This window comes from Ictidomys tridecemlineatus, chromosome 3 (assembly GCF_052094955.1).
Source record: "Ictidomys tridecemlineatus isolate mIctTri1 chromosome 3, mIctTri1.hap1, whole genome shotgun sequence".
NCBI classification, from domain to species: Eukaryota; Metazoa; Chordata; class Mammalia; order Rodentia; family Sciuridae; genus Ictidomys; species Ictidomys tridecemlineatus.
The window spans coordinates 47,861,696-47,885,775 of NC_135479.1; the positions used below are offsets into that span (position 1 = coordinate 47,861,696).

General features: G+C 46.4%; 1 protein-coding gene and 1 pseudogene across 3 annotated transcripts in view; one reads left to right on the forward strand and one right to left on the reverse strand.

Annotated features, from left to right (window-relative positions):
• Itgae (integrin subunit alpha E) overlaps positions 1–24,080 on the reverse strand; it is a 69,140-nt gene that overhangs the window by 30,666 nt on the left and 14,394 nt on the right. For 2 of the 3 annotated variants that reach the window (XM_078042668.1, XM_040269536.2), the window contains exons 2-11: positions 16,762–16,882; positions 6,845–6,927; positions 5,562–5,629; positions 5,068–5,185; positions 4,695–4,838; positions 4,175–4,290; positions 3,464–3,615; positions 2,473–2,626; positions 1,411–1,561; positions 875–942 (exon numbers count right to left, since the gene is read on the reverse strand). In XM_078042668.1, the coding sequence (XP_077898794.1) occupies positions 875–942; positions 1,411–1,561; positions 2,473–2,626; positions 3,464–3,615; positions 4,175–4,290; positions 4,695–4,838; positions 5,068–5,185; positions 5,562–5,629; positions 6,845–6,927; positions 16,762–16,882 (1,175 nt within the window). Of the gene's footprint in view, positions 1–874; positions 943–1,410; positions 1,562–2,472; positions 2,627–3,463; positions 3,616–4,174; positions 4,291–4,694; positions 4,839–5,067; positions 5,186–5,561; positions 5,630–6,844; positions 6,928–16,761; positions 16,883–24,080 lie in introns of those variants that run through there. The other variant, XM_040269539.2, reaches the window with a different exon arrangement.
• Positions 8,620–9,142, forward strand: LOC101977685 (mediator of RNA polymerase II transcription subunit 28 pseudogene; annotated as a pseudogene).

The window sequence follows — 24,080 nt, forward strand, 5'->3', positions numbered from 1 at the left end:
ACAGGGATGGGACTAAATTAACAGGAGGAACACAAAGGCCAGTGCAGTGAACCTTCTCGCTGGGACAAGGGGGACTGGTAGCATGCAGTAATCTAGCCAGAGAGGCAGGCAGGAAAGTAAGATGGCAAATACTGGGTTTCTGCCTTGTATCTATGACTCTTTCAGGCTGCTGTGTCTCCAGAAGCCCCCCCAGGGGCCCAGATGTTGAGCATTTTTTAAAAGTTATGATTGGTGGGCATGGCAGCTAATACCCATAATCCCAGTGACTCTGGGAGGTGGAGGCAAGTTTGAAGCCAGCCTCCACAACTTAGCAAGACCCCCTCCCAAAATAAAAAGCATTGGGGATAAAGCACCCTGGGCTCAATCCCCACTACCAAAAATAAGTCAATTAAATTAAATACAAAATATAACTGAGCAATAGAGTGCTTATATCCTCCTCAGTTTGCCCAGCCAGGGCCTGGCACTGGAGGCCCACTGTGTTTAGTGGATGTGAAATGAGCTAACTGCATGAGCTAACTGTGCCACCATCATGGGTGAGGATGGTGTCCCCACCATTTCGACATCTTTTATCTGTGGGAGAAGTAAGCAAGGGATTGGCTAGCCCACCCAGCCAAATCTTGGTTTATTTGCATGTCTAAGGGGAATAATTCAATCACTGAACACACACACAAAAAATGACCTCCTATAATAAATATGGCCATCCTTTGGTCTATCTCAGTAGTCCAGTGAAGGAGAGTGAGCAAAATTGTCCACCTTTATACTAAATGGCTCCTTCACAGGCACCACCACAGGGCCTTGTACTGTGAGCTGGGAGCCTGAATTCCCTGGGTATTGCTGAGGCCCATCATCTAAGGGCAAGCCCGGGGCCACAAACCTCATCCAGGATCTGGGCGCTAAAGCCAGTCTGTGCCAGTTGGTAGTGAAGGGCATCTCCAACTGTGCCTGGGAAACAAGAAACCCAGTTAGACCACTGCTGTGACAGGGGAAGGGAGAGACCATGTTAAGGAATGGTCTGACTTGGCCTCATCCCCACCCCCAGGAGGATGATGTTAAATATAATGGGGAGAGCATGGGACTGAGAATAGAGACCTGGGTCCTGCTTTAATGACTACTAGTTGAGTGGTTTGGGAAACTCACTCCCTCTTTCTGGACCTCGGTGTTCCCATTCTGTGAGTTCCTAGGAAGTCATCCTTGTTTCTCCAGTACCAGTTTAGTTTATAGAGATTCTGGGAGGTAAGGCGGGTTGGGGATAGTGTTGCCTTTTTAGAGATGAACACCTGAGGCTCAGGAAGTGTTGGGAGAGGTCTGAGGTACCCCCAGGAAAGTGGAACAGAGCTGGGCTAGAACACAGGGCCTCTTGCTGAGTGCTGAGGGGGGCTGCCATAGGTTGGGGGTCCCTGGGGTCCTCACCTTCCATGTGTATGATGTTCTGCTGCAGTTTCCTCAGCAGCCCATTCAGTGCTGTGTAGTTGGTCACCTTGAAGGCATGGGTCTCTTTGGGGTCTGAGGCAATCAGCTTCAGTTCCCTGTCGGTCTTAACATTCTGGAATGCATTTCCCACCTGCAAAGAAGCCCTGGATCAGGGAGTGTTCTATCACCTATCTCCTTTTTGATACCTCTTCTTCCACACATACACTGTGGACTGTCGGGGGTCGCCCTAGACAGGAGCTATGCAGACACCTTTAAGTCCTGAGTAAAGAGGTATAGGACTGGTATTGCCCCTATTGCAATGCAAGTGCACTTGCCTCTGCTCGGATAGAAAGGTGCAGCTCTGGGAGTGGGCATTGCCCAACTGGAGTGTGCTGCCTCCTTGTTCCTTTGTAGTCCTACCCTTTGCCCTTTTTTTGGATAGAATGTTCCACGGAACCTCCCCTTGTGTGTCCTCTATTTAAGAATAAAGAATTCCTGTGGCTCTCTCTCTTTCCACAGACCCCTAAGGTTGCAGAGCTCTCCCTGGATTTTGAAAAGGTACTTCTGTGTGCTTGTGTGCCTTCTTTGCTGTTTTCTTAAGTAATTGAAGTAGTCAGATTTTGTGAACCCAGCATAGGTCACCAGCTCAGATAAATGGCGATACTGGACAAAAGTCCAGTTTTACCAAGCTGAATTTGTTTTCTTAAGACGCCAGGCTCCTTCTCATCTCAGTACTTGCTGTTCCCTCTGCCTGCAGAGTGCTCCCCCCACACCCTAGGCCAACTTCTCCTGTTGGTCCTCCAGGACATGGAGCCCACCACTTCCTCCAGGAACCTTCTTTGGGCTATCACCATCACACTCAGCCAGGGAGCTGTAACTATCACTGGGAAATAAGCCCTCTGTATGAAGACCCAATGGGTCACAGCACATGGGACCAGGAGAAAATGAGTATTGGAGAATAGAAAGCATTTGGGTACACTGTTTTCAGAAGCCCCTATCAGGGGCTCCTCCCCACCCAGGCTGTTCAGGGTAAAGGAATACCTCCTGGCTCCTGGCTCTTACCCCGATGGCAAAACGCTCAATACCCTTCATCTTGGGGGAGTTGATGACAGTTGTGAGGTTGAGGGGATCGTCAAATATATCACCATCAGTGAGTACCACCATGACCTTGGACGCCTTTTTTCTGGAGCCGTGGCTTGGGACGAAGATTTTGTCTCTAGGTAGGATAGTCAATGAAGAGAACATTTTTAAAGGGATGACTGCACTCTAGGGGAGATGCTATTCACTGATCAGTTTCAGAATTGAGAAGTTTAACAAGCCCTCCCAAGTGGAGAACCAAGACCCAAAGAAGGAGAGTGATGTCCCTTATGCTACATAGCAAGGCATCTGCAACCAGATATCCTTATTCCTCACCTGTTCCTGTCAGAAAGGGGCTAGACAGCAACTTGATTTTGTCCCTTTTATGTGTGTGCAGGAATAGTGTTGCTATTACATGGTAGATAGTACTTACAAAGCACTTATCATGTGCCAGGCACTGTTGTGAGCATTGTAAGTGTTTTAATTCATTTAATCCTCACAAAATCCTATGAGGCAAGGACTATTATTATCCTCATGTTAAAAGTAAGGAAATTGGCTAGATGTGGTGGCACAAGTCCATAATCCCAACAACTCAGGAGGCTGAGGCAGAAGAATCACATCACAAGTTCAAGGCTAGCCTCAGCAATTAACAAGACCCTGACTCAAAAAAAGTGAGGACATTGAAGCACAGAAAGGTTAGGAGGCAACTTGCCCAAGGTCATATAAGTATAAGCTAGAGTTGAGATTTGAATCTGAGTAGCCTATCCACTGAACACTGTACTCTACTGTGTCTGTCTTATGGGAGGAAGTCCTTGAAAAGCGTTTTGGAAGATGGTCCTGGGATGTCATCCTACATCCCCTCATCTAGGAAAGAATGAGAACCCCACTTCCTCTTCTCAGTTTTGTGCAGCCACCTTCTCTAGGCATGATGCCACACAGAGCCTCTGGTGGAGCTGCTAGTTGGCATCCTACTTACAGGACGTGCTGCATGGCTGATGCGGTCTTGGTAACATTCCCCACTTGAGTGACTTTCTGGACTCTGGCGAGGGAGGCCATCACATCCTGGCTGTCTCGAAGATCAAACTCAGTCTGGATCACAGCCCCATATTGCACCAGGGCAAAGCTGCACTGGAAGGGAGGGGTAAGGGGACAGAGGATGTTGGCAGGGTTGCCATGCACAAGGCCATCCCTATCCCTGAGGTGGCTCCCCCTGGAAACACTGGAAGAATCCTCTCATCCACCTTGTCCCCCTTCCCAGAAGGAGATTTTAATTACCAAGCAAGTAGGTATAGAGGAACATATGACAGTCATGAAACCCAGTATATCAGATTTCTCCCTGAATTCATGTTCCTGTGTAGACCCCCTCCATATTGAGTTGGGATTAGTTGTGTGACTTGTTTTGACCAGTAGGACATCAGCAAATTCATGCATTGAGCCCTTCCTTCTTGTAATGTTACTGCCACAGAAATTTTGGGCTGAGCTTCTGAAGACACATGGCCCAGACAATCCAGGTCTGAGGCAGTCAGGCAACCAGGCAGATCCATAGAAGAACCACCCACCTGAGCCCAACACAAATATCTCACCCACAGAACTATGAGCAAATAAAATGGTGGTTGTTTTGAGGTCATTTTCTACATGGCAATAGATAAGTGGTAAACTCCATGAGATCGCTTTTAGAGACACCCACCTCAAAACACTTCTCATAGAAGTTCCTCATCATGTTGGAGATGAAGTCTTTGGCTCTCTGGAAATCTGGGGGATCAATGCTTCCTGAGCCATCCAAGATGATGGCAATCTCAGTGCCTGGCCAAGACAATGCAGCAGGTCAGGTAAGATGTGGAGTGGGCGTGAGATTAGGGGCAGGAGTGTGGGCATATGTCCTGCCCTGTAGGGTACACACCTCAATCAAGCCCTGAGGACTCAGCTCAGGAATGAAGCTAGGGAATCTCCTGAGAGTGAAGCTCTTATCTCAGAGGCAAAGAGAGCTAGAACCTGCTCTGCCTCTGACTTGCTGTGTGAGTCACTTCTGTCGCTCTCACTCTGGGCCTCAGTTTCCCCATCATAAGATGGAGGGAGAAAAGCTGACACTACCCAAGTCTGTAGAGCACAGTGACTGCCCTCCATCTCCCAGACCTGGGCACATCTCACCCCAGGAGGCTGCTCGCCTGGGGATTGGCTCTGGGAGCCCCACATCTGCCTCTTCTTACCACCTTCCTCTTCTTCTTCCTCCTCCTCTGCCTTCTCCAGGGCCCTGCGCCTCCTGGCTGTGTTTTTATCCTTCCTCCAGCTGCCTCCTTTGTTTCCATAGCAGTCCCCTATGTCCACATGTTCTTCTGGATCCAGGAGATTTTCTTTAAGAAACACACGAAAGAGCTCAGAATCAGAAGGCTCCATCTTCCCCTGAGGCAAGCTTATACTCAGCTCCACCCTGATGTTTCCTTTCACATGGGGTCCTGAGCCTGCCTTGTCCCACTCTTGGCCTCAGTGCTCCTCTGTCCCTGCTATGGCTGGAGCCTCTCATTGGAGAGTAGAGAAGATCTCTTTAAAGCTGCCCAAGGTTGGAGAGCATGCAATTTTTACCAAGGTCAGAGAAGTAGGCCTGAGCCTGGGGGCGTAAGTCAGGGGCCAGCAGGCTGCAGTTGCCTGTGAGTTCTGAGCTGAGGCTGTGGAGTTGCCGGGCCTGAACTTGAACACATATCTGGGGGGACAAGAAGAAAGGGAGAAAAAAGGCTGAGTGAGCCCCCGGTGTTCTAGTCAGAGCCACACTATAATCCTCATCGTGGAACTCAGTGACTCAACCAATCAGGAGACACGGAGACAGCAAGCTCACCCCTCAACAGGGGAGGAGTTGGTGCTGAGGTTCAACCTGAGGTTAGCATCAGGGTAGGTGTGCCAGGCCATATGGAATACTTGGGTCAGCCCTGGCATGAGCATAGGTAGTCAGAGCATGAACAGCCCAGGGAATGCACCAGGAAAACAGAACATCAGTCAGGTCTGGCACAAGAGCAGAGTCGCTCACAGGGGTCAGCACCGCCTCCTCAGGGCCCTGCATCCTCCCACTCAGGCATACTCACCAAAACACCCTGGTGGTTCCGAACAACTGTCACTCCATGGTACCTTCCTTTTAGGATGGGGACATGCTCTGAAATAGTTCAACCAGGTAAGAAGGTAGAGATGCTGGGAGGCAATCCTACATCCAAGTTCCAAGGGCACAGGACCATCTTTGTAAGGGACCCTGAGCAGTACCAAGAGGCTGGAATTGGGGTGGAGGGCTCCAAGGACAGGCCTGGACATATCCTGGATGCAATGCCTTTCCCTGGCCTCATTTACTACCTCCACAAATGCCCCTTGATGTCTGCTCTGTACCCAGCCTTGTGGCTGATGGGGATCCAGAAATGATTGTGACCTAGGGCTTTTCCTCAAGGGGCTCCTGGTCTGGAGTCCAGGTAAAAAAGCACTACTAGTGCAGTACCAGGCGAGTGTGCAAGATGCTGTAGGACCACCTATGAGGGCCAGGGAAGCTTCCAACCTCAAAAACCCTGGAAATCTTACTGCCCCACGACCCCAGAGGCAGGAGTGAAAGCTCCTTCCTCCATCCCCCTGCTATGGCCTCAAGATACTGTCTTATTTTTGAGTCACAGAATCCTCCAGCTCTCCTGCTGGACTGTGAACTTATCTTGGCAGAGATTGAGTCTGTACAACTCAACACCTCTCCCAGAGACAATGATTCTACTTCAATGTCTGTCAGAGCCTGGGTGATGTAAATTGCATTGGGTGGGAAGGTAGATCTGGTTAATGAGGAATCACATTCCTTCCTTCCTTCACGCTTCATTTGAATAGCACTTACCACATATCCTATATTGCCAGACCCCATGCTGGACCTTAAAGAAGGACATAGTGAGACCAGATGGGAGGGCTGAATTCCTTGGAGGTGTGAGGAATTGGGTTGGGTTGGGTTGGGTTGGGGTTTGGAATCAGCTAGAGTGGGGTTTGCATCTGTAATACCACCAATGACAGAGGTATCACTTTAGCCATACTGGAAACCAAAAAATTTAACTTCTGTGAACTGTAGCTTCCTCTCCTGTGAATGGCATGATTTGGAGGATTCAAAGTGAATGAGGCACTCAGCAGGGTACCAGGCATACTGTGCACACTCAGTAAATAGAGGACAGAATGGGGGAAGGTGGGCAGGTGATGGGGCTGGGTGCGAAGGGGTCTGGGTGCCGGATGGGAGGTCACTGTGGAGATACTGGGCTGGATTAGGTGGAATTGGGATTGCAAGGGTTTGGGTTGGAATGAGTGGGACTCCTAGAAAAGGGGATCTGGGGAGCATTACCTGGAGTTGGGGTTGACTTACCTACTGGTTGGCAGACAATTTCATCCTGGCTGAGGGAACACTGATGCAGGGGTGCTGCTGTTCTAGGGCTGGTGATCAGGAGCCTGGAGGAAGGGTGGGAAGACAGCAAGGCTGAGCCAGCTAAGGACTCCCTTCTCTGACCAGGCATGGTCTTCCTGTTCCAGGTCCACAGCCTCCCTGTCCATCTGGCGATGGAGAAGGCCCAGACCCCAGGAGAAACAGGCAGAGTCCTAGCCCAGACATCAGCCTCTGCATTACAGAGAAGGTATTTTCTCAGCCTCTACTTCTGTTCAGCTCTGGGCAAGAAATGGTTAGATGCAGCCCCTCTCTGCTTGCTGTCCACCCTGACAGAGTTTCTGGTGATAGGTAAAGACTCAGTTCTCTCTTGGGAACTGAATTGGTGATGGGGATGGGGGTAGGAGGAGCCATGAAGCCACCAGCAACACAGTTGGTTCTTTGGGGGGCACTGCTGGCTTCCTGGTTATCACTCAAGGGTAGTACTCAGAGACAGCGTTTCCTGAGAAGAACATGCCAGTGCCCCTGTAGGTCAGTCAGCACTGGAGGTGTGGGGGCCTGATGAAGCCATCCTCAGGAGATGTGATTCTGGTTACATTTTTCCCCCACCCTAAGCAGACAGGGAGATGGCGGAGTCCAGTATCAGACTAAACCTTCTCACTTTCCATGTAGTCCAGGGGAAGGCCGGGTTGCCCTGAGACAGAGGGCGAGCACTTCAGGCTGAGGGCTGCAAGTCAGGGCTAGTGGGAAAGGGATCTGAGGAGGCGTGGCTTAGTAACAGTGATCCAACCAAGTTCAAAGTCTTCCTGTTGGGAGAAGTGGGAAACCATGGAGGACTTTATAAAGGGGAAGCACATGACTAGTCTGTGCTTTTGAAAGATCATGATATGGTTACAGTGGGGCAGGGGACAGACTGAGAGCACAGGATGAGGAACAAAAGTGAGGTGGTGTCTCTACTTCCTCACCTCCTATCACAATACAAAGTTTTTATTATAAAATACATTCACAGATTTGCATGGTTTATAGAATAAGAAGTCTACATCTTTGCATGTGTCCCAACCCAGGTGAACCTACCCCAGGCTTACTTCTGCCTCTACTACACTTCTTGTCAAGGTTATCAGTATCTGGTAGATACTATCCTCATCTTCCTTAACCTCTCAGCAGCCCAGGATGTAAGTGGCCTGTCCTCTCTGATGCTCTTTCTTCCTGATTTCCTTGCTCTCTCACTTCTCCTTCTGGAACTCCTTCACTGGCTTATTTGCTGTCTGGCCTCTAAAATGTCACCAGGCTCTTAAGACTTGTTCCTTGTCTTCCTAACCATCACACTCTCCATGGTGACCCCTTCCCGCCCATGGTTTCAGTGCTGAATCAATGCTCAAATTCACACTTTCACATCAGTGGCCTCAGTGTCCCTCTAGCAGACAGATGTTAGACCAGACAGCTGTGGCTCTGTGAGCAGAATAATGGCTTCCCAGATGTCCACATCCTAGTCCCCAGAATTTGTCCATATGCTAGTCACCAGAACTTGTGGATAGGTTTCCTTTCACAGTGATAGGGACTTTGAAAACATGATTAAATTAAGGATCTTTGAGATGGGGACATGTGATTAAATTAAGGATCTTGAGATGGAAAGATGATCCTGGATTATCCAGGTGGACATGGCTAATAGTCCTACTATTAGCCCCTTTAAGAAGGAAGCAGGAAACTCAGAGTCAGAGAAAGATCTGAAGGTCAGTGGGCCAAGGCCCACCACCTCAGACATGGCGGCTCCACGGGGTGGTATGTTCTCCGGACACCCGTTTCCCGCCCGCCCCCGCAACCCCCTCTGGGACTCCCGGCCAGGCTTCGCTTCTTCAGGCAGTGCCTGGCATGCCGAGGACTTCTAGCAGCACCTTGGTGGACAAGTTGGAGTCGTCATTCGAGGCTTCTTTGCTTCTCTCGTGAGTCAGGATTATGTCAATGGCACCAATCAGGAAGAAATTTGAACTAGTGTTGATCAGTGTATCCAGAAGTTTCTAAGACAGACAGAATGCTTTTTTCTACAAAAAAGATTGCAGTTGTCTGTCCAGAAACCTGAGCAAGTTATCAAAGAGGATGTCTCAGAACTAAGGAATGAGTTGCAGCAGAAAGTTGCACTGGTGCAAAAGCACTTGAAAAAGCTGAAGCATTGGCAGCAGGTGCTGGAGGACATCAATGTGCAGCATAAAAAGCCGGCTGAAGTCCCTCGGCCCCTTGGCCTACCTGGAGCAGGCGTCTGCCAATATCCCTGCACCTCTGAAGTGACCTGGAGAGAGGTCTGGCTACAAGGTAGCCTCCTGCAGATAGTTCCTCCAGACCTCTCTGTGTGGACATGGCATTTTAGAACATCTATTTGCCAGAGAATGAGTTGGTGTTAATTTTATCTCCACCTAAAAATTTCCCCAATTTTTATGAGCTGTTAATTACTTGAGTACTTTATAAAATGCTTAGTAGACAAAGTGAGGTTTCATTTTGTTTCTGTTGTCTATAACAATGTTTAGACTATTAGTTTGCCACAGATTTTTTTCTTGGCTTTTTGCTTGTTTTTAAAATTTTATGTAGTTTATATATAGTTTTTTTCCTCAGCTGTTAGTTTGTTATGATCTGAGGGGGAAAAATAAAGTACTCCTAGAATCAGGAGAAGGAATTTGGTTTTAGGCCTTTTATGATTAGTACACATCCATAGTAGTCGAGAAAAATGTGTAAATTTGCTGTCTCAAGACTTTTAACTATCTCAAGAGGAATCTAATACAACATTTGTAATGCTTCCATAGCAGTACAGAGTGCAGACATTTTGTAAATATGTCAGAAAAATGTCAGTGGATTTGATTCTAAGAGGCTAGGTCTTGGGGTGGAGGTGACCTGCAGAGTGATCCCCAGCTCCTTCATCTCCACAGAGAGCATGTGGATCCTCTGTGGAGAAGGTATTTTGCCCTCTTGTTAGAAAAGGTTTTCTTTTCTCTGTTTTCCTCAACTCTTAGATTATATCCCTCAGCCAGTACAAACACTCCTCTGTCTTCTGAATAGTCAGTAGGTCTGTGTCTCGGTTCATTTTGTCCTTTCCAACCCTGAAAATCCCTTCCCATGAACCTCGATATCCACTCATGTTCCTGGTCTGGCCTGGATGCCACCTGGTCCACAAAGCCTCCACTCCATCCCAGGGCATAGGACTTTTATTCCTTCCACTGTCTTGTGGGTTAGTGAATGGTATCTTTTTTTGTGCCCCTTGCTGCATTGTATGTTCATGGGAAATAGGCATTACTGCTCTGGAATATACAGGAACATGTATTTTATACTCACTTTGTGTATATGTATTACTCATTTTGTTTGTGAGCTGTGAGGATGATTCTTGGCTTGTGGACCTATGACCTGTGATAACTAGCCTGAGGCCAGCAGATCTCCCCTTGGTTGGAGTGTATAGGTCAAAACTTAAAAGTTATTTTTTACTCATAAGGGTTTTAACTTGGTCATCTCATGCCATTTAGAAGCTCTGATTGGCAGCTTTAGATTTCTTGATTAAAAACCTAAATAAACGCCCAGTGTGATGGCACACATCTGTAATCCCAGTGGCTCGGGAGGCTGAGGCAGGAGGATTGCAAGTTCAAAGCCAGCCTCATCAAAAGCCAGGTGCTGGGGCTGGGATTGTGGCTCAGCGGTAGAGTGCTCGCCTTGCACGGGCAGGACCCAGGTTCGATTCTCAGCATCACATAAAAATAAAGGCATTGTGTTGTGTTCATCTACACCTAAAAAATAAAAGTTAAAAAAAACCAACCCAGGTGCTAAGCAACCTCAGTGAGATCCTGTCTCTAAATAAAATATAAAATAGGGCTGGGGACATGGCTCAAGATCAGAAACTATTCTACTTGGTGCTTAATGAAAATGTTTTGAATGAATGTATATACAAGTTATTGTCATTTCTTTATATTAATTCAGAAGTTATCTGTCAAATAAATATTGATTTTTCAATGTTGAAAAAAAGGTCTGAATATGTGATATTACAGGATGTAAGGCTGGCGAAAGGGACCATGAACCAAGGATATGGATAGTGTCTAGAAGCTGTAAAAGGCAAGAAAACACTTCCTAGACCTTCCAGAGGGAATGTGGCCCTGTTGACATCTTGATTTTAGCCCAGTAGGACCTGTGTCAGATTTATGACCTCCATAACTAATTGACCCTCAATGGAACCTGCTAGTTCCCCTGTGTCTGGATCCATACAGGCCCCCAACTGCCTGAGACCAGCACAGCCAAACTAGCAGGTTCCATTGAAGGTCAATTAGAAAAATAAAGAGTCACATATGCAGATTTTTGAAGATACAAGCTGGGATTAGGTGGAACACTGCTTTCTGATGGAAAAGCAGGTCTAAAGAATTATGCCAGCAATATTTATTATATTTGTCTCACTAATTAGATTAAAGACTATGCAAGCATTATTCATTGTATTCATGAAAGTTACAGAGTTAGCAACATTATGCAGTTTATTCCTCAGTTACATTTTACAGTTGCAATGTACAATGTTAGGAGACTGTGCAGCTCTCAAGAAAGTCCATTGTTTAAAGTTACTATTATGCAGGCAGGTTCAGGAACAACAGAGCTGGTGAAACATTGTGGTTGTCTAGCAAAAGAGTTCCTTTATTCCCAGGAGTTGTGTGTCTGAGATCAAGGTCCAGGCTGATAAGACTCTAGCACAGGGCCTCTTCATGGAGGGCATTACCATAGCAACTAGGCATCCTGTACCTTTTCACAGAAACTTCCCCAGGCACCAAGCATGTCACAGCCATGAAATCATCAGGGACCTCAATTTCAGACACTGCTCTCCCATTCACTATCACCGCTCTCCACACCCACACACTTTTAAAAATGGTCAAAACCTCTAGCACAGCCCACAGACTTTGCAGTCTAGACCCTCCCTGCCTTTCAGGCCTTCCCTGTACCCTAGACAGCCTCTGGTCCTTTCCTGCCTCTGGCCCATTGCCTTGCTATTCCCTCTGCCCAGAACCTTCCACTCTTCACTAGTTTGGTTCATTCTCATTCCTGTGCCTTGCTTAATGGTCTCTCCTCATAAATGTTTTCTCTAGCCAGGCCCACCTCACAACCCTGTTAACCGCTACATTACCCCATTTTATTTCCTCCTCAGAACCTGTTGCCACCTAATCATATCTGGTTTACTTGATTACCTATTTATTCCGTGTCTCCCCATTAACCAGTGAGTTCCCTAAGGATTGTCTCTAACTCATTCACTTTGTAATTCCCAAGGCCTGGCACAGAGCAAGGGCTCAGTAGATCTTTGTTGAATGATATGAATGACAGCCCAGGCAACAACAGAGAGGGAGGAAGGCCAGGTGCAGCTGAGCCCCCAAATTAGGTCACCCTCAGCAGCCCTGCTGCTCTCCCCAAACTTCTCCTCAGCCTAAGCCTCAGCCCTTGCCCAGCACTTTTCCCCCTGCTCCCCACAACAGGTGGGTTCAGAACATGGGCCACATACAGCCCTGGACCAGTTGAGCTCTCTCCTCTTCAGGCCTTGGCCAAGCTGTTTTCTCTGCCTTCCACTTCCTTCTCCTGCAGAAGAATCATCCAGACACCAATTACTTAGGAAGCCCTCCTAAAGGAAGGTGAAACTTGATCCCCTCCAAGGCCAGTAGGTAGTCCCAACTACTAGCCTCCCTTCTCATTCCTGTCCTCTGTTCCCATTTAAACTGAGTTCCCAAGAGACTACCATGTACATCTATGCAAGCTACACACTGCAGATCCCAAAGATTGCCATTTCTATCACAGTCATTCAATAGCATGATTTGGGGCCCAGTCTGAGCTGCCTCTGCTCCCCATCCCATTTTTCCCACATGACCAGTGATCCCCAGTGACTGATAAATCCACTAAACACTGACTGACCAGCAGTGACAGAGGATCAGCCATCCACTAACAGCTACAGGGACCCTATTCTATTGAGGGCTGGCTATAGCCCCGGCACCCCTTGTCTATCTCCTGCCTTCTTGCATATCTATCCTATCTCTCTTGGAGTCCATTCCCAAGCCTCTCAGGCAGGGGGGAGGCCTGCTCTATGTCCCACTCCATATCCCTTGCAGCAGCCGAAGCCCAGGGTGCTGCCAGCCCTGGTCTGTTATATTTTAGAGAGAGTTGGTGGTAGGTGGTAAAATTTTGTTTAGGTAAAATTGACTTTTAGGAAAACATAGACTTTTAATTCATTTGGTGGTAGGCAAGCACAGAAAAAACCCAGTGATCATCATGGGGAAAAGACATGCAAAAGGCAAGATGAGGCAGCCTGTTCTGTATGGCCCAACTGGCCAACCAGTGCATTTCCTGCCCGTGGTCTCGTGGACTATCATCTGTGGCAGGAACTCAGAAGTGCCTCTACCACATCCTCTTCCCCAGCATGTGAAAACCCGTGACCCCCTCTGCTTAAGTAGGTGTTCTGGGAGGTTTCATGAGCCCCACTGAGTTCTCCTCCACCCCTGAGCAAGCTTTGAGCCCTCTGTACCAGGAACTTCAAACAGACATCCCTCATCTACATGGGCCTTTGGGGTTCTGGGGCAGGGAACATTCTGGGGAGGATCCACTGGAGTAGTGATAGGTGAACAGGAGATGGTCACAGATAACTCGGACTCTGATGCATTACAAACAGTTTGGAAAACTCAGTGATGAATTAATGCATATCCATGTCCAGTAATACTACTCATGGGCCCAATGAAAATAAGTACACCCATCCGTCAAATGGAAGTATACAAGGAAACTACCCACATGCCCACCATTAGTACTGTTCACACAATGGAAAAATCTAGCAACGGGTATGAGAGTTATAACCTCAGGCAATACCATGAATGAGATTCACAGACCTTATGCTGAGTGAGAGGAGCAATTCAGAGCACATATTGTATGCTTCATTTATATCAAGTTCAAAAACAGGCAGAATTAAACTACAGAGACAAGAGTCAGGAGGAGGCTACTATTGGCAGTGGATATGTCTGTAATTGACCATGGGGCTTCCAGAGGCTTCTACCGGCTGCCACAGTCCTTTAGATCTGGACTTTGCTTGCACAGGCAGCTTAGCAGGATGAGCTTGCATGCTTTTGATGTGTGCATTTTTTTGCACATGGCATATGTCAATCAAATTTCACCTAAACAAAACACCATAAACATAGGCTTTTAATTCATTTTCCCACAGCCCAAATCTCCCTGACAATCTTCTCACTATCCATTCCTGCTTAGTACCCTTCTAGGTCCTTCAAACCCTCTGTGCCTGGTGACAAAGCACCACCCACCTCTCCCATCAGATTCTCCTCACTGTCAGCCTCAGCCACATGAAGTTTTCTCAGTCCTTCATCTTGCTCAGGCTGTTCTCTTTGACTGAACTTTCCTTTTCCATCCTTTCTCACACGAACTTCTACTCATCTCCTGAGTCCTGTTGTACATACTGAAGAACACAGCTGTCTCTATGTTCCTGGGTACCCTGGATGCCCCCACCAGAGCTGTCATTAACCTTGCCATTGTCCAACTTGTCTGTTTCCCTCAGGAGCCTGGTAGCCCCATGAGAACAGTGGCCATATCTGTACTATCTCATCCCCCTATGCTGACCCTGAATATAGATCCTTGCTGAAGGAGTGAATGAATAAATGAATGAATGGCACCTTCCTTTATCACTTAACCCTACTGATTAAATCCACCAAGCAAGCCTCAGGCCCAGCTCCAGGCTCAAGCCTAGCCCTTAACATCATAGTTTATTATTATAGGAATGGAGGTTAGACCAGCATAGAAAAAGTTTAATTTATGGTAATTATTTTATGATTTATAAGCCATTCTTACTAAAATAGACATGGACTATTTCCAATTTTAATATTGATATTGCAGTTAAAGTTCTTGGTTATAAACAACAGAAACTCACTATTGACAATATAAACAAGATTACACCAGACTGTTCAATGTACAAAGAAACTAGGGACCAGAAAAGGGACCAAGACTATTTGATTGTCAGGGTCATAGCCCTTGTCCCAGGGCCTATGAGGCTGCTTTAAGAGCTTCTACTGCCCACTCAACCTCCACCAAGCAGAGCTGCTCGCTCTATTCTGCAGAACCCTGAGCGCCTCACATTGCTCTAGCCAAAATCTGTCTAGACCATAGGCTCGTATGAGCTAGTTTAAAGTCAACACTTGACCAATGACTAGAAACTAAATGGTGAAAGTGGACAGAAAGAAGAATCCTGGGGCTGGACTTAAGCCTGGCTTCGTGGTAGGACAAGCACAGAAAAAAAACAATAATCATTGTGGAGAAAAAGAAAAGTGGAGGGAGGCAAGAAAGGACTGCTTTAAAAATATATTAGAAAGACACAACAACAATATGAATACAACCAGATCCTGCTTTAAAAAAACACAGCTATAAAAGCCATTTTGATGACAACAGGAAGCTTCTCTTAAATATAGATATAATCCTACCCTAGCATACCATCATTATCACCACATAATAGAAGACATATTTGACCTATTTATGCCCTGCCAACATGTAAGCTCCCCAAGCCTTGGGGGTTTTGTTTGCTGGGCTCACTGCATCCCTAAGGCTTGGCACATTAGTAGGTGTTCCACAGATATTTGTTGAGTAAATGACTATTGTATATTTAATTCCACAACCTACCCTTTGTCATCTCACAGTATGTCTTGAGGTTGATCTGCATTAATCACCAAAGTACTAGTTTCACTCATTTAACCTTAGAACTGCTTCACATAATTCATATATTATTTTTCCATTTTCCCAATGATGAATCTATCTAGTCTTTCACTATTATTAGCAACATACAATCAACAATTTGTAAGAGCTGGGGGTCTAGCTGAGCAGTAGAACATTTACAAGGCCCTGGGTTCAATCCCCAGCACTCTGACCCTGTACACACACACACACACACACACACACACACACACACACACACACACACATTATGGGCTAGGGGCATAGCTCAGTGGCAGAGCATGTACTTAGAATGTATGAGGCCCTGGGTTTAATCCCAAGAACCACATTAAAAATGTGTTTGTGTGTGTGTGTGTAATTTTTTTTTTTAATGGGAGTGTCTCTAAGGTTGGTATCTGGGGTACAACTGCTGAGTCAAAGGCTACGTGCATCCCCGATTTTACCAGATATGGCAAAATTGCTCTCCAAGGTGGTGAAACCAAGGTACACCCCCTACAACCCTGTTTTACCACATCCCTTACTGCACACTGCTGTCAGATTTTTTTCTTGTCTTTTTTTCTGGTACTGGGAATTGAACCCAGGGAGCATTATCACTGAGTTACATCCCCAGTCCTTTTATTATTTTATTTTGAGACAGGGTCTTTCCAAGTTGCAGAGGCTGTCTTCAAACTTTCAATCTTCCTGACAGCCTCCTGGGTTGCTGGGATTATAGTAGAGATGTGACACTGGGTCCAGCACATCATAGCCTGCCTCTTAATCACTAGTTCTTGGGCCTCATAGTTTCAGTTTCTTTCTTTCTTTTTTTTTTTTTTCTTAAACTTTTTTTGGTGGCCTTCCAAATTTTCTATGTTGAGCACATGTTACTTTTTAATATACTAAATTGTCTATGTTGAACACATGTTGCTTTTATAAGAAACAAAAGAACCATTATGAACTTTATTCTAAAATAGTTTTTAGGTTTCCCTCCCCCAAGCAGTGGAGCAGAAAGAGGATTGAAAGAGGAGAGGGATGGGGGCTCTATGGACTCTACAGACCAGTTTGGGCCCAGGGCTCCTCCTGTACCTTTTGTTTCTGCTGAGTATCTTTCTGAAAGTGAAGGGAGTTTCTGTCCAGACTGCAGGGGTGAGGTGTTGATACCATCTTGGGATGCCTCTCAGGCTCCCCAGAAACCCACCAATCTTCACCCTTCTACTCACCAGGTTCGATTGGTGCTAGGGTCTTGGTGCAGAAGGGAGCTGAGCACGAAATGTGAGTCTCTTTCAGCTGTGATCCAGGGCCGGGTCACATCCACATTGAAGGCCTCCAGGAGAACCTGGCCTATGGGCGTAAGAGGAACATTTGATGAAGGAGTCTGGGCCTTTATCACCCATTATTTCATCAAATCTTGTGGTGTCATTATTCCCCCTTTCACAGATGAGAAAAGTGAGCCCCCTACCCCCATCTTTTTCCCCCCATGGGAGTAAGACTAGAGGAAGGTAGCATCAGACCAAGAGCCTCTGATCCCCTTTTATTTTTCTTTGTTTGAATCTTAATATGACAAATCAACCGTTAAAAGACATTTTAAGACAGGGAAATTTTTATGTGGACAGCATATTAGATGATACCAAAGAATTATCATTAATTTTATTAGTTGATGAGAACACTATGTGTAAGAAAACATGCTCTTCTTCAGAAATGCACTGAGGGGTGAAATGACATTACTACATTTTATTTGTGATTTGCTCTAAAGTAATGCTCTTGAACAATTAACGTGTGAATGAATCATTTGAGAATCTCATTAAATTGAAGATTCTGACTGAGGAGGTCAGGGAGCAGGGCTGAGATTCTGTTCTAAAAAGTTCATCAGTGATGCCAGTGCTGCTACTGGTCCTCAGACCCCATTTTGAGTTGAAAGTTTTCAAAATATTTTGGAAAATGAAACAAAAAAAAAGGAGTTGGGGCAAAATAAATGCAGTAAGTATGATGAAATGTTGATAATGGTGTCATCTAGGAGATGAATGTATTGGGTTTCTTACAGTTGTCTTGTTTGTGTTCACACAGGCTTAAGATTTTGTTACTGAAAATCTTTTAAAGATTGGAGTGGCAATCTTTTAAAGGGTTCTGAGGGCTATTCTGGGTTTCTCATCACTCAATTTCCAGTTCCTCTCCCTGAGAAGAAACAAAGTAGTGAGAGGATAGAGGGAAAAACTCAGTTTCTCCTACATTCTCACTACTCAAAATACTCCTGTGACCCTAGATGCATGGGAGTTTTCCCATAAACACCAAACAAAAGTCCCTCAGCAATGGATACCAACTGGATGACCTCTAATTTAGGTTAATTCTGATACCCTCTACTGGGAGACCATGTCAGATCCCACAAGATGAGGGCTCAGTTCCACAAGACTGTCCCATCCTCCACCATGCTTCTGATCCCAACAGTGAGCCCCATGTTGATTTTATCTGTGCTTCTGACCAACTGGATCTAAATCTGCATTCCATGACCCCCTCCTTGGGTTCAATTAATTTCCTAGAGTGGTTCACAGAACTCAGGGAAACAGGTAAATTTCTTGGTTTATCATAAAAGATATTATAAAACACGGAGAAAGAGATGCATAGAGCCAGGTATGGGGGAAGGGGTGTGGACCTCCCAAGCCCTCTCCGGTTGCACCACCACCAGGAACCTTCTTGTATTCCACTACCTGGAAGCTTTCTGAACCCTGTCCTTCTGGAGTTTATGGCATGATTGATGACATCATCGGTCAGTGGTGGTCAACTTCACAACTTAGTTCCTCTCTCTTCTTGGGGATTAGAGGTAGGGCTGAAAGTCCCAATCCTCCAATCCTGCCTCCATCTTTCCCAAGAACAGCCCCAACCTGCTGCCTAGGGGCTGCCATCAGCCGTGCATTACCACATAGAAAGACATGTATCATTTGGAGAGTCCAAGGACTTTAGGATTTGTATGACAGGAAGTGAGGAACAAAGACTAAATATATATTTGCCAATATCACAGTAGGCATCTATATTCTATTTCTTTTTCTTTATATTTCTACCTTGCCCAGAAAATTTTGTGCTGGCTCATAAAAATATATAATATGGTAAAATAAAAGTCACAATTATGGGGCAGGCAAAAAAAAAAGACAGAATGGAAATAGTGGTTTAAGAAAAGGAAAGAAGGGCTGGGGATGTGGCTCAAGCAGTAGCGCTCGCCTGGCATGTGCGGGGCGTTGGGTTCGATCCTCAGCACCACATAAAAATAAAATAAAGATGTTGTGTCCACCGAAAACTAAAAAATAAATATTTAAAAAAAAAGAAAGAAAAGGAAAGAATCTGCCTAGTGCAGTGGCACACACCCATAATCCCAGCAGCTTGGGAGACTGAGGCAGGAGGATTGCAAGTTCAAAACCAGCCTCAGCATAAGGTGCTAAACAACTCAGTGAGACCCTATCTCTAAAATAGGGCTGGGGATGTGGCTCAGTGGTGGAGTGCCCCTGCATTTAATCCCCAGTACCAAAACAAAAAACAAACAAAAAGAATCTAATCAGACAGGAAGGCGGTCAACTGACATCTTATATACATATCGACCAGTGCTGGCACTTTCTGTGATGACCCCACTTTTTGCTGTAAACATAGCACTGGCACTTAAGAGAAGCTTAATAAAATTATTCATTGGATAAATTCATACATGAATGAAATAAGCTTTCTTGAAGCCAACATAAAGATGAAAATGATCAGTCAGCATCATTCACAGTGTCCACAAAATTGGAGAAAGAAATTGTTCTGATTTTTTTTTTAATATTTATTTTTTTTTAGTTATCGGCGGACAACATCTTTGGTTTTTTTTTTTTGTATGAGGGGCTGAGGATCGAACCCAGGCATGCCAGGCAAGCACGCTACCACTTGAGCCACATCCCCAGCCCCCAAGAAATTGTTCTGGTGAAGCACAACTAGTCCTGTTATTCAAGCCAGAAAATATTTCCCTGGATTTCTTCTTAGTGAAAACACTGAACAGACCCCAAATCTCATTTCCCAGAGCTGTGATTCATGCTCTCCCTGCCATTGCCCCAAAGTAGAACATAACAGGACCCTGTTTGGGGGTCAGGGATACCTTTGAGAATCTGAGGCAAGCATCAGAGCTCTTCCCATCCCCTTATGTAGACCAAAGGGCTTAAGACATACCCCCCCCAAGATATGACTGGAGGAGACAAGAAAGTGTCACCCCTAAATTTATTTCTTTGGCATAGTTTGAGCTGGTTATTTTGAGGAGTGAGTAATTCTGAAAAGCTGTCCTGTTGTAAGAGAAATTTTATTTGTAAAGGAAATCTAACTGGGTGTGGTGGCACACACCTGGAATCCCAAAAACGAGGAGGCGGAAGCAGGAGGACCTCAAGTTCGAGGCCTCAGTAACTTAGCAAGACCCTCAGCAATGCAGTGAGACCCTATCTCAAAATAAAAAATTATAAAAGGGCTTGGGATATAGCTCAGTGGTAAAACACCTCTGGATTCAATCCCCAGTGCCTGTCTGTCTCTCTCTCTCTCTTACACACACACACACACACACACACACATAAACCCTAGTAATCTATAGGAAGAGATTACTTTCATTACCTGAGAGAGATTATCTGTAAACCACAACGAACTTTATTCACCACTCAGTTCCTCCTGGACCCTCCTACAAAGCATGTCTCCACCCCCCAAATTCCTAAGCCCCTATTTCTTTCTGTAGCTCAGGATGCTACTCACCTGACACTGCTTCTGATCCTTTTTATCTGTTTTCTCTTGTTAAGCTGCCCTATGTCAGTTCAATTGGTAGCCCAAAGAACCCAGAAGGCTGAAGGGAAGTCATTCTTCCCTTGCCCAGTAAAATATCTTCCCTTAGCTGGAAGTGCTCTTCCCTCAGACTGCTTCCCCAGGTGACTTCCTCCTCATTCTCATTGCTCACCTCCTGGCACAGGGCTTCCTTGCCTCCAAACTCCAGAGGGCCAATATATTCCCCACAAGCATTGACCATTTACCATAATCTGGATTGACTTTGCTCTTCTCTTGTTTACTTGTTATTTTGAGTGTCTCCTCCCCCAGACAATGACTTCCACAAGGGCAAAGATGTGCAACTGCCTGGCTCACCGTGCTCTCCCAGGGCCTGGCTCAGTGGTCTACACTTGGTTGGCCTGGATGAGTGGACCCCTGAAGACTACTTGTAGACCCTCAGGGTTCCAGGCCAAGAACTCCCAGGTCAAGAAGAGGGTGGCACTGTCCTCCAGAGCTTAGAGGGAAGATGTCTGGTAGGAGTTGGGACAGTCTCCTTGGCCTCTTTCAGGTGGAGCACTGTGTTATATGTGGGAATTCCCAGCTTGCTACAAGTGTGAGTGCAGGGCCTCCCCTGCTCCTTTACTGTCTACAACTGAGACCCTTGAGAATAGTCCAGTGTGTCACTTGGCCATCTGAGACACCCCGCCTAGTATATTCTCAGCCTGGCATGCTCTGGACCTGCTACCTGCACACTTCCTACCTCCTCTGCCCAAGCTGTTCCCTCCATCCATATACCTTCCTCATCAGTCTTGCCCCTCTGACAGCCTAGCCTTTGAGACCCTACTCAGCCAGGAACAAGGAGCCAATGGTGACCCTAGCAGAGGAGCTCACTGGTCCCTGAGCTCAGTCAGCGACCTGTGGTGTTTCTGGCTTTCCTGTCTTGATCAGAGTAACTGTGATTAAATCTGTCTCCCATAAACCTGAATCATCCACCACAACCCCCAACTGTAGAGCCCAGCTGAGCACAGGGCCAGACCTAGAACAGCTGTCCTGAAAATGTCAAAATGGTCCAGATACTCATGTTCCTCATCAACCACACCCTCATTTTTGCTGTGCTCAAGGGAGAGGTCTTGAAGGGGTGGGAATAGGGAAGAAATGAGCAGAGAGACAATCACAGCCATCCTCCCAGAGTACCTGCTATCTCCCAGGCACCATGTTACATGCTAAGGCTCAAAGAGGTCGAGCATCAGTAAATTAAATATTTGTATCTGGGGCCCAGGGTTGCCTGATTCCAAAGCTGGAAGCATTGGGGAGTTGGTAAACAAAGTGAGCAGATCACAAAAGTGCCTGGAGGAGCTGGGCACTGCCCCTGCTGGGCTCAGGTTCCTGTTGCTCTGCCACTCACTGCTAGGATACAGCCCTACCTTAGAGATGGTGACTAGGTTGATAAGAACACTGTGGAGGAGAATGGCATGAGAACCTCTGTGTGTGTGTATGTGTGTCATGGTGGAGTCACCATATTTGCTGAACTTTCCCTGATAACCATCTGGTGCCTATGTCTGCCCAGAGCCACTCACCCTGCTCCACCATGGGGCCCCTGACTTTTTGCTTGGGCTGCCCCTAGGTCACGCAACCCTTTCCCTCACTCTTTACACTGAGACTTAGAGAAAATAGCACAGGCCCTAGAGGTAGTTCAGTCCTGAGTTCAAATTCTTGCTCTACATACTGAAGGACCTTGAGTTGTCACCTCACTTCAGTATCTGCCTCTGTGACCCAGGGCTGTGTGGAGGCCCAGCATGTGGATGCTGAGGGTACAGAGCTGTAACCACAGGTGAGGGTCTGTCACATTGTCTTACAGCTTCACCCACGCTTCACCACAAGCCCCCTCACATGCTGTCAGGCAGTTAAACCAGTGTCTGTCACCACACTACCCACAGGTCTGTTCTCCACGTGGGCCTGTTGAGTCAGACCAAGAGCCCCTCCATCCTGTCAGCCCCACTGCCTCTCCCTTTCCCCATTACACTGAACATTTTTTTTTTTTTTTTTTTTTTTTACTTTTTGTGGTACTGGAAATTGAACTCAGGGGTGTTTTGCCACTAAGCTACTTCCCCTAGCCCTTTTCATTTTTTATTTTGAGAGAGGGCCTCAGACTTGAGATCCTCCCGCCTCAGTCTCCTGAGTAGCTGGGATCACAGAAGTGTGTCACCATGCCTGGCTTGCTTTGAGCATTTTAAATACACATTTTTGCAGTACAGTGATCATTGACATTCCCAATAAACCAAAGGCCAGGGGACATGGTTTGCCCAAATCTATGCAATGAGCTGCATAGCTCATAGCTTCTAGAAGTGGAATTAGATTCGAGTGTCCTGACACCTGGCCCAGAATGCCTAGAAAGGCTTTGGGAGAGGATTACACCTCAGAACAATCTGCAGAGAGCCTGCCCAGGGGAGCCGCCCATGGACCACATCCTCAGTCCATTCCCTTGGTCTTTCTATCATCTCAACCTCAAACCTTAGTCACCTGAGGTCACTGGCTCCCTTGCCCTCCACAGGCTAGCTAGAAACAATAGCCACAGGTCTTGAGCAACATTATGTGTGGGGTACTATGCTAAGCACCTGTTGCTGTTCCAGTTGTCCTCCTATTTCTCATGAGTGCCTCCTCCTCCTCATGCCTGCCATCCTCAGCACCTGTGGACTAGACCATGACTGTAGCCTTCTTGCTGGCTTCTCTGCATCCTCTTTCTTCTATACTCCACCTTCCATACAACATACAAGTCTGTCGATGTGTCCCTGTGTCTCAAAGACAGACTGAAGCAAGGTGACATTGTCACTACCCTGCTTGAGGCCTTCCATGGCTTCCTATTCCCTTTCCAAGCTTTCTCAGCCTAGCATTCTGGGCCCTCCACACTCCTTACCTCCATCACCATGGACCTCTCAGGACTGGCTGCCTGTGTGTCCCCATGAGCCCCATATACCCCATACACCATACAAACTCTACACACCCATGTACACCAATGCACACACACATACCCATATATACCCCATATACAGTAAAACACACCCCATGCATACCACACACACATACACCCTACCCTATACACACCCAATATACATACAGCAGATACACTTCATATATATCCTTATACCCCATATACATTCCCATACAACCCCTACACCTCATATGCCCCAAACACCACCCACACATCATATATGCTTTCCTATATATCCCCCCCACATCTATACATTATACATTTACACATACCCTATACTCATTACCTGCATCCTATATACCCATCTACAACATATATACCCCATACACAATATGTATTCCACACACAGCACACATACCTCATAACATTCCTATACCCCATATATACCCCTCCAACGCACTATCTGGCCCTCATACACCTCACACACATATATACACCCCATACATTCCCTGTATACACTCTGTACACATCATGCATACCCCATACACAACATATATATTATACACATCCCATACATACCCCATATGTACCAAAGACACTCCATACATACCTCACATACCAAGCCAATTTCCCAGGGCTCCACAGGGCCCATACTCCACCTGGTGCTCCTAAAGCACTGCCCTTCTCTGACATTTTTCTTTTATTTCTTTCATTCCACCCCCACAATACTAAGGATTGAACCCGGGGTGCTCTACCTTTATCCCTTTTTATTTATTTAAAAAAAATTATTTTGGGTACAGGGGTACTGAACCACTGAACCACATCCCCCACCCTTTTTAACATTTTATTTAGAGACAGGAT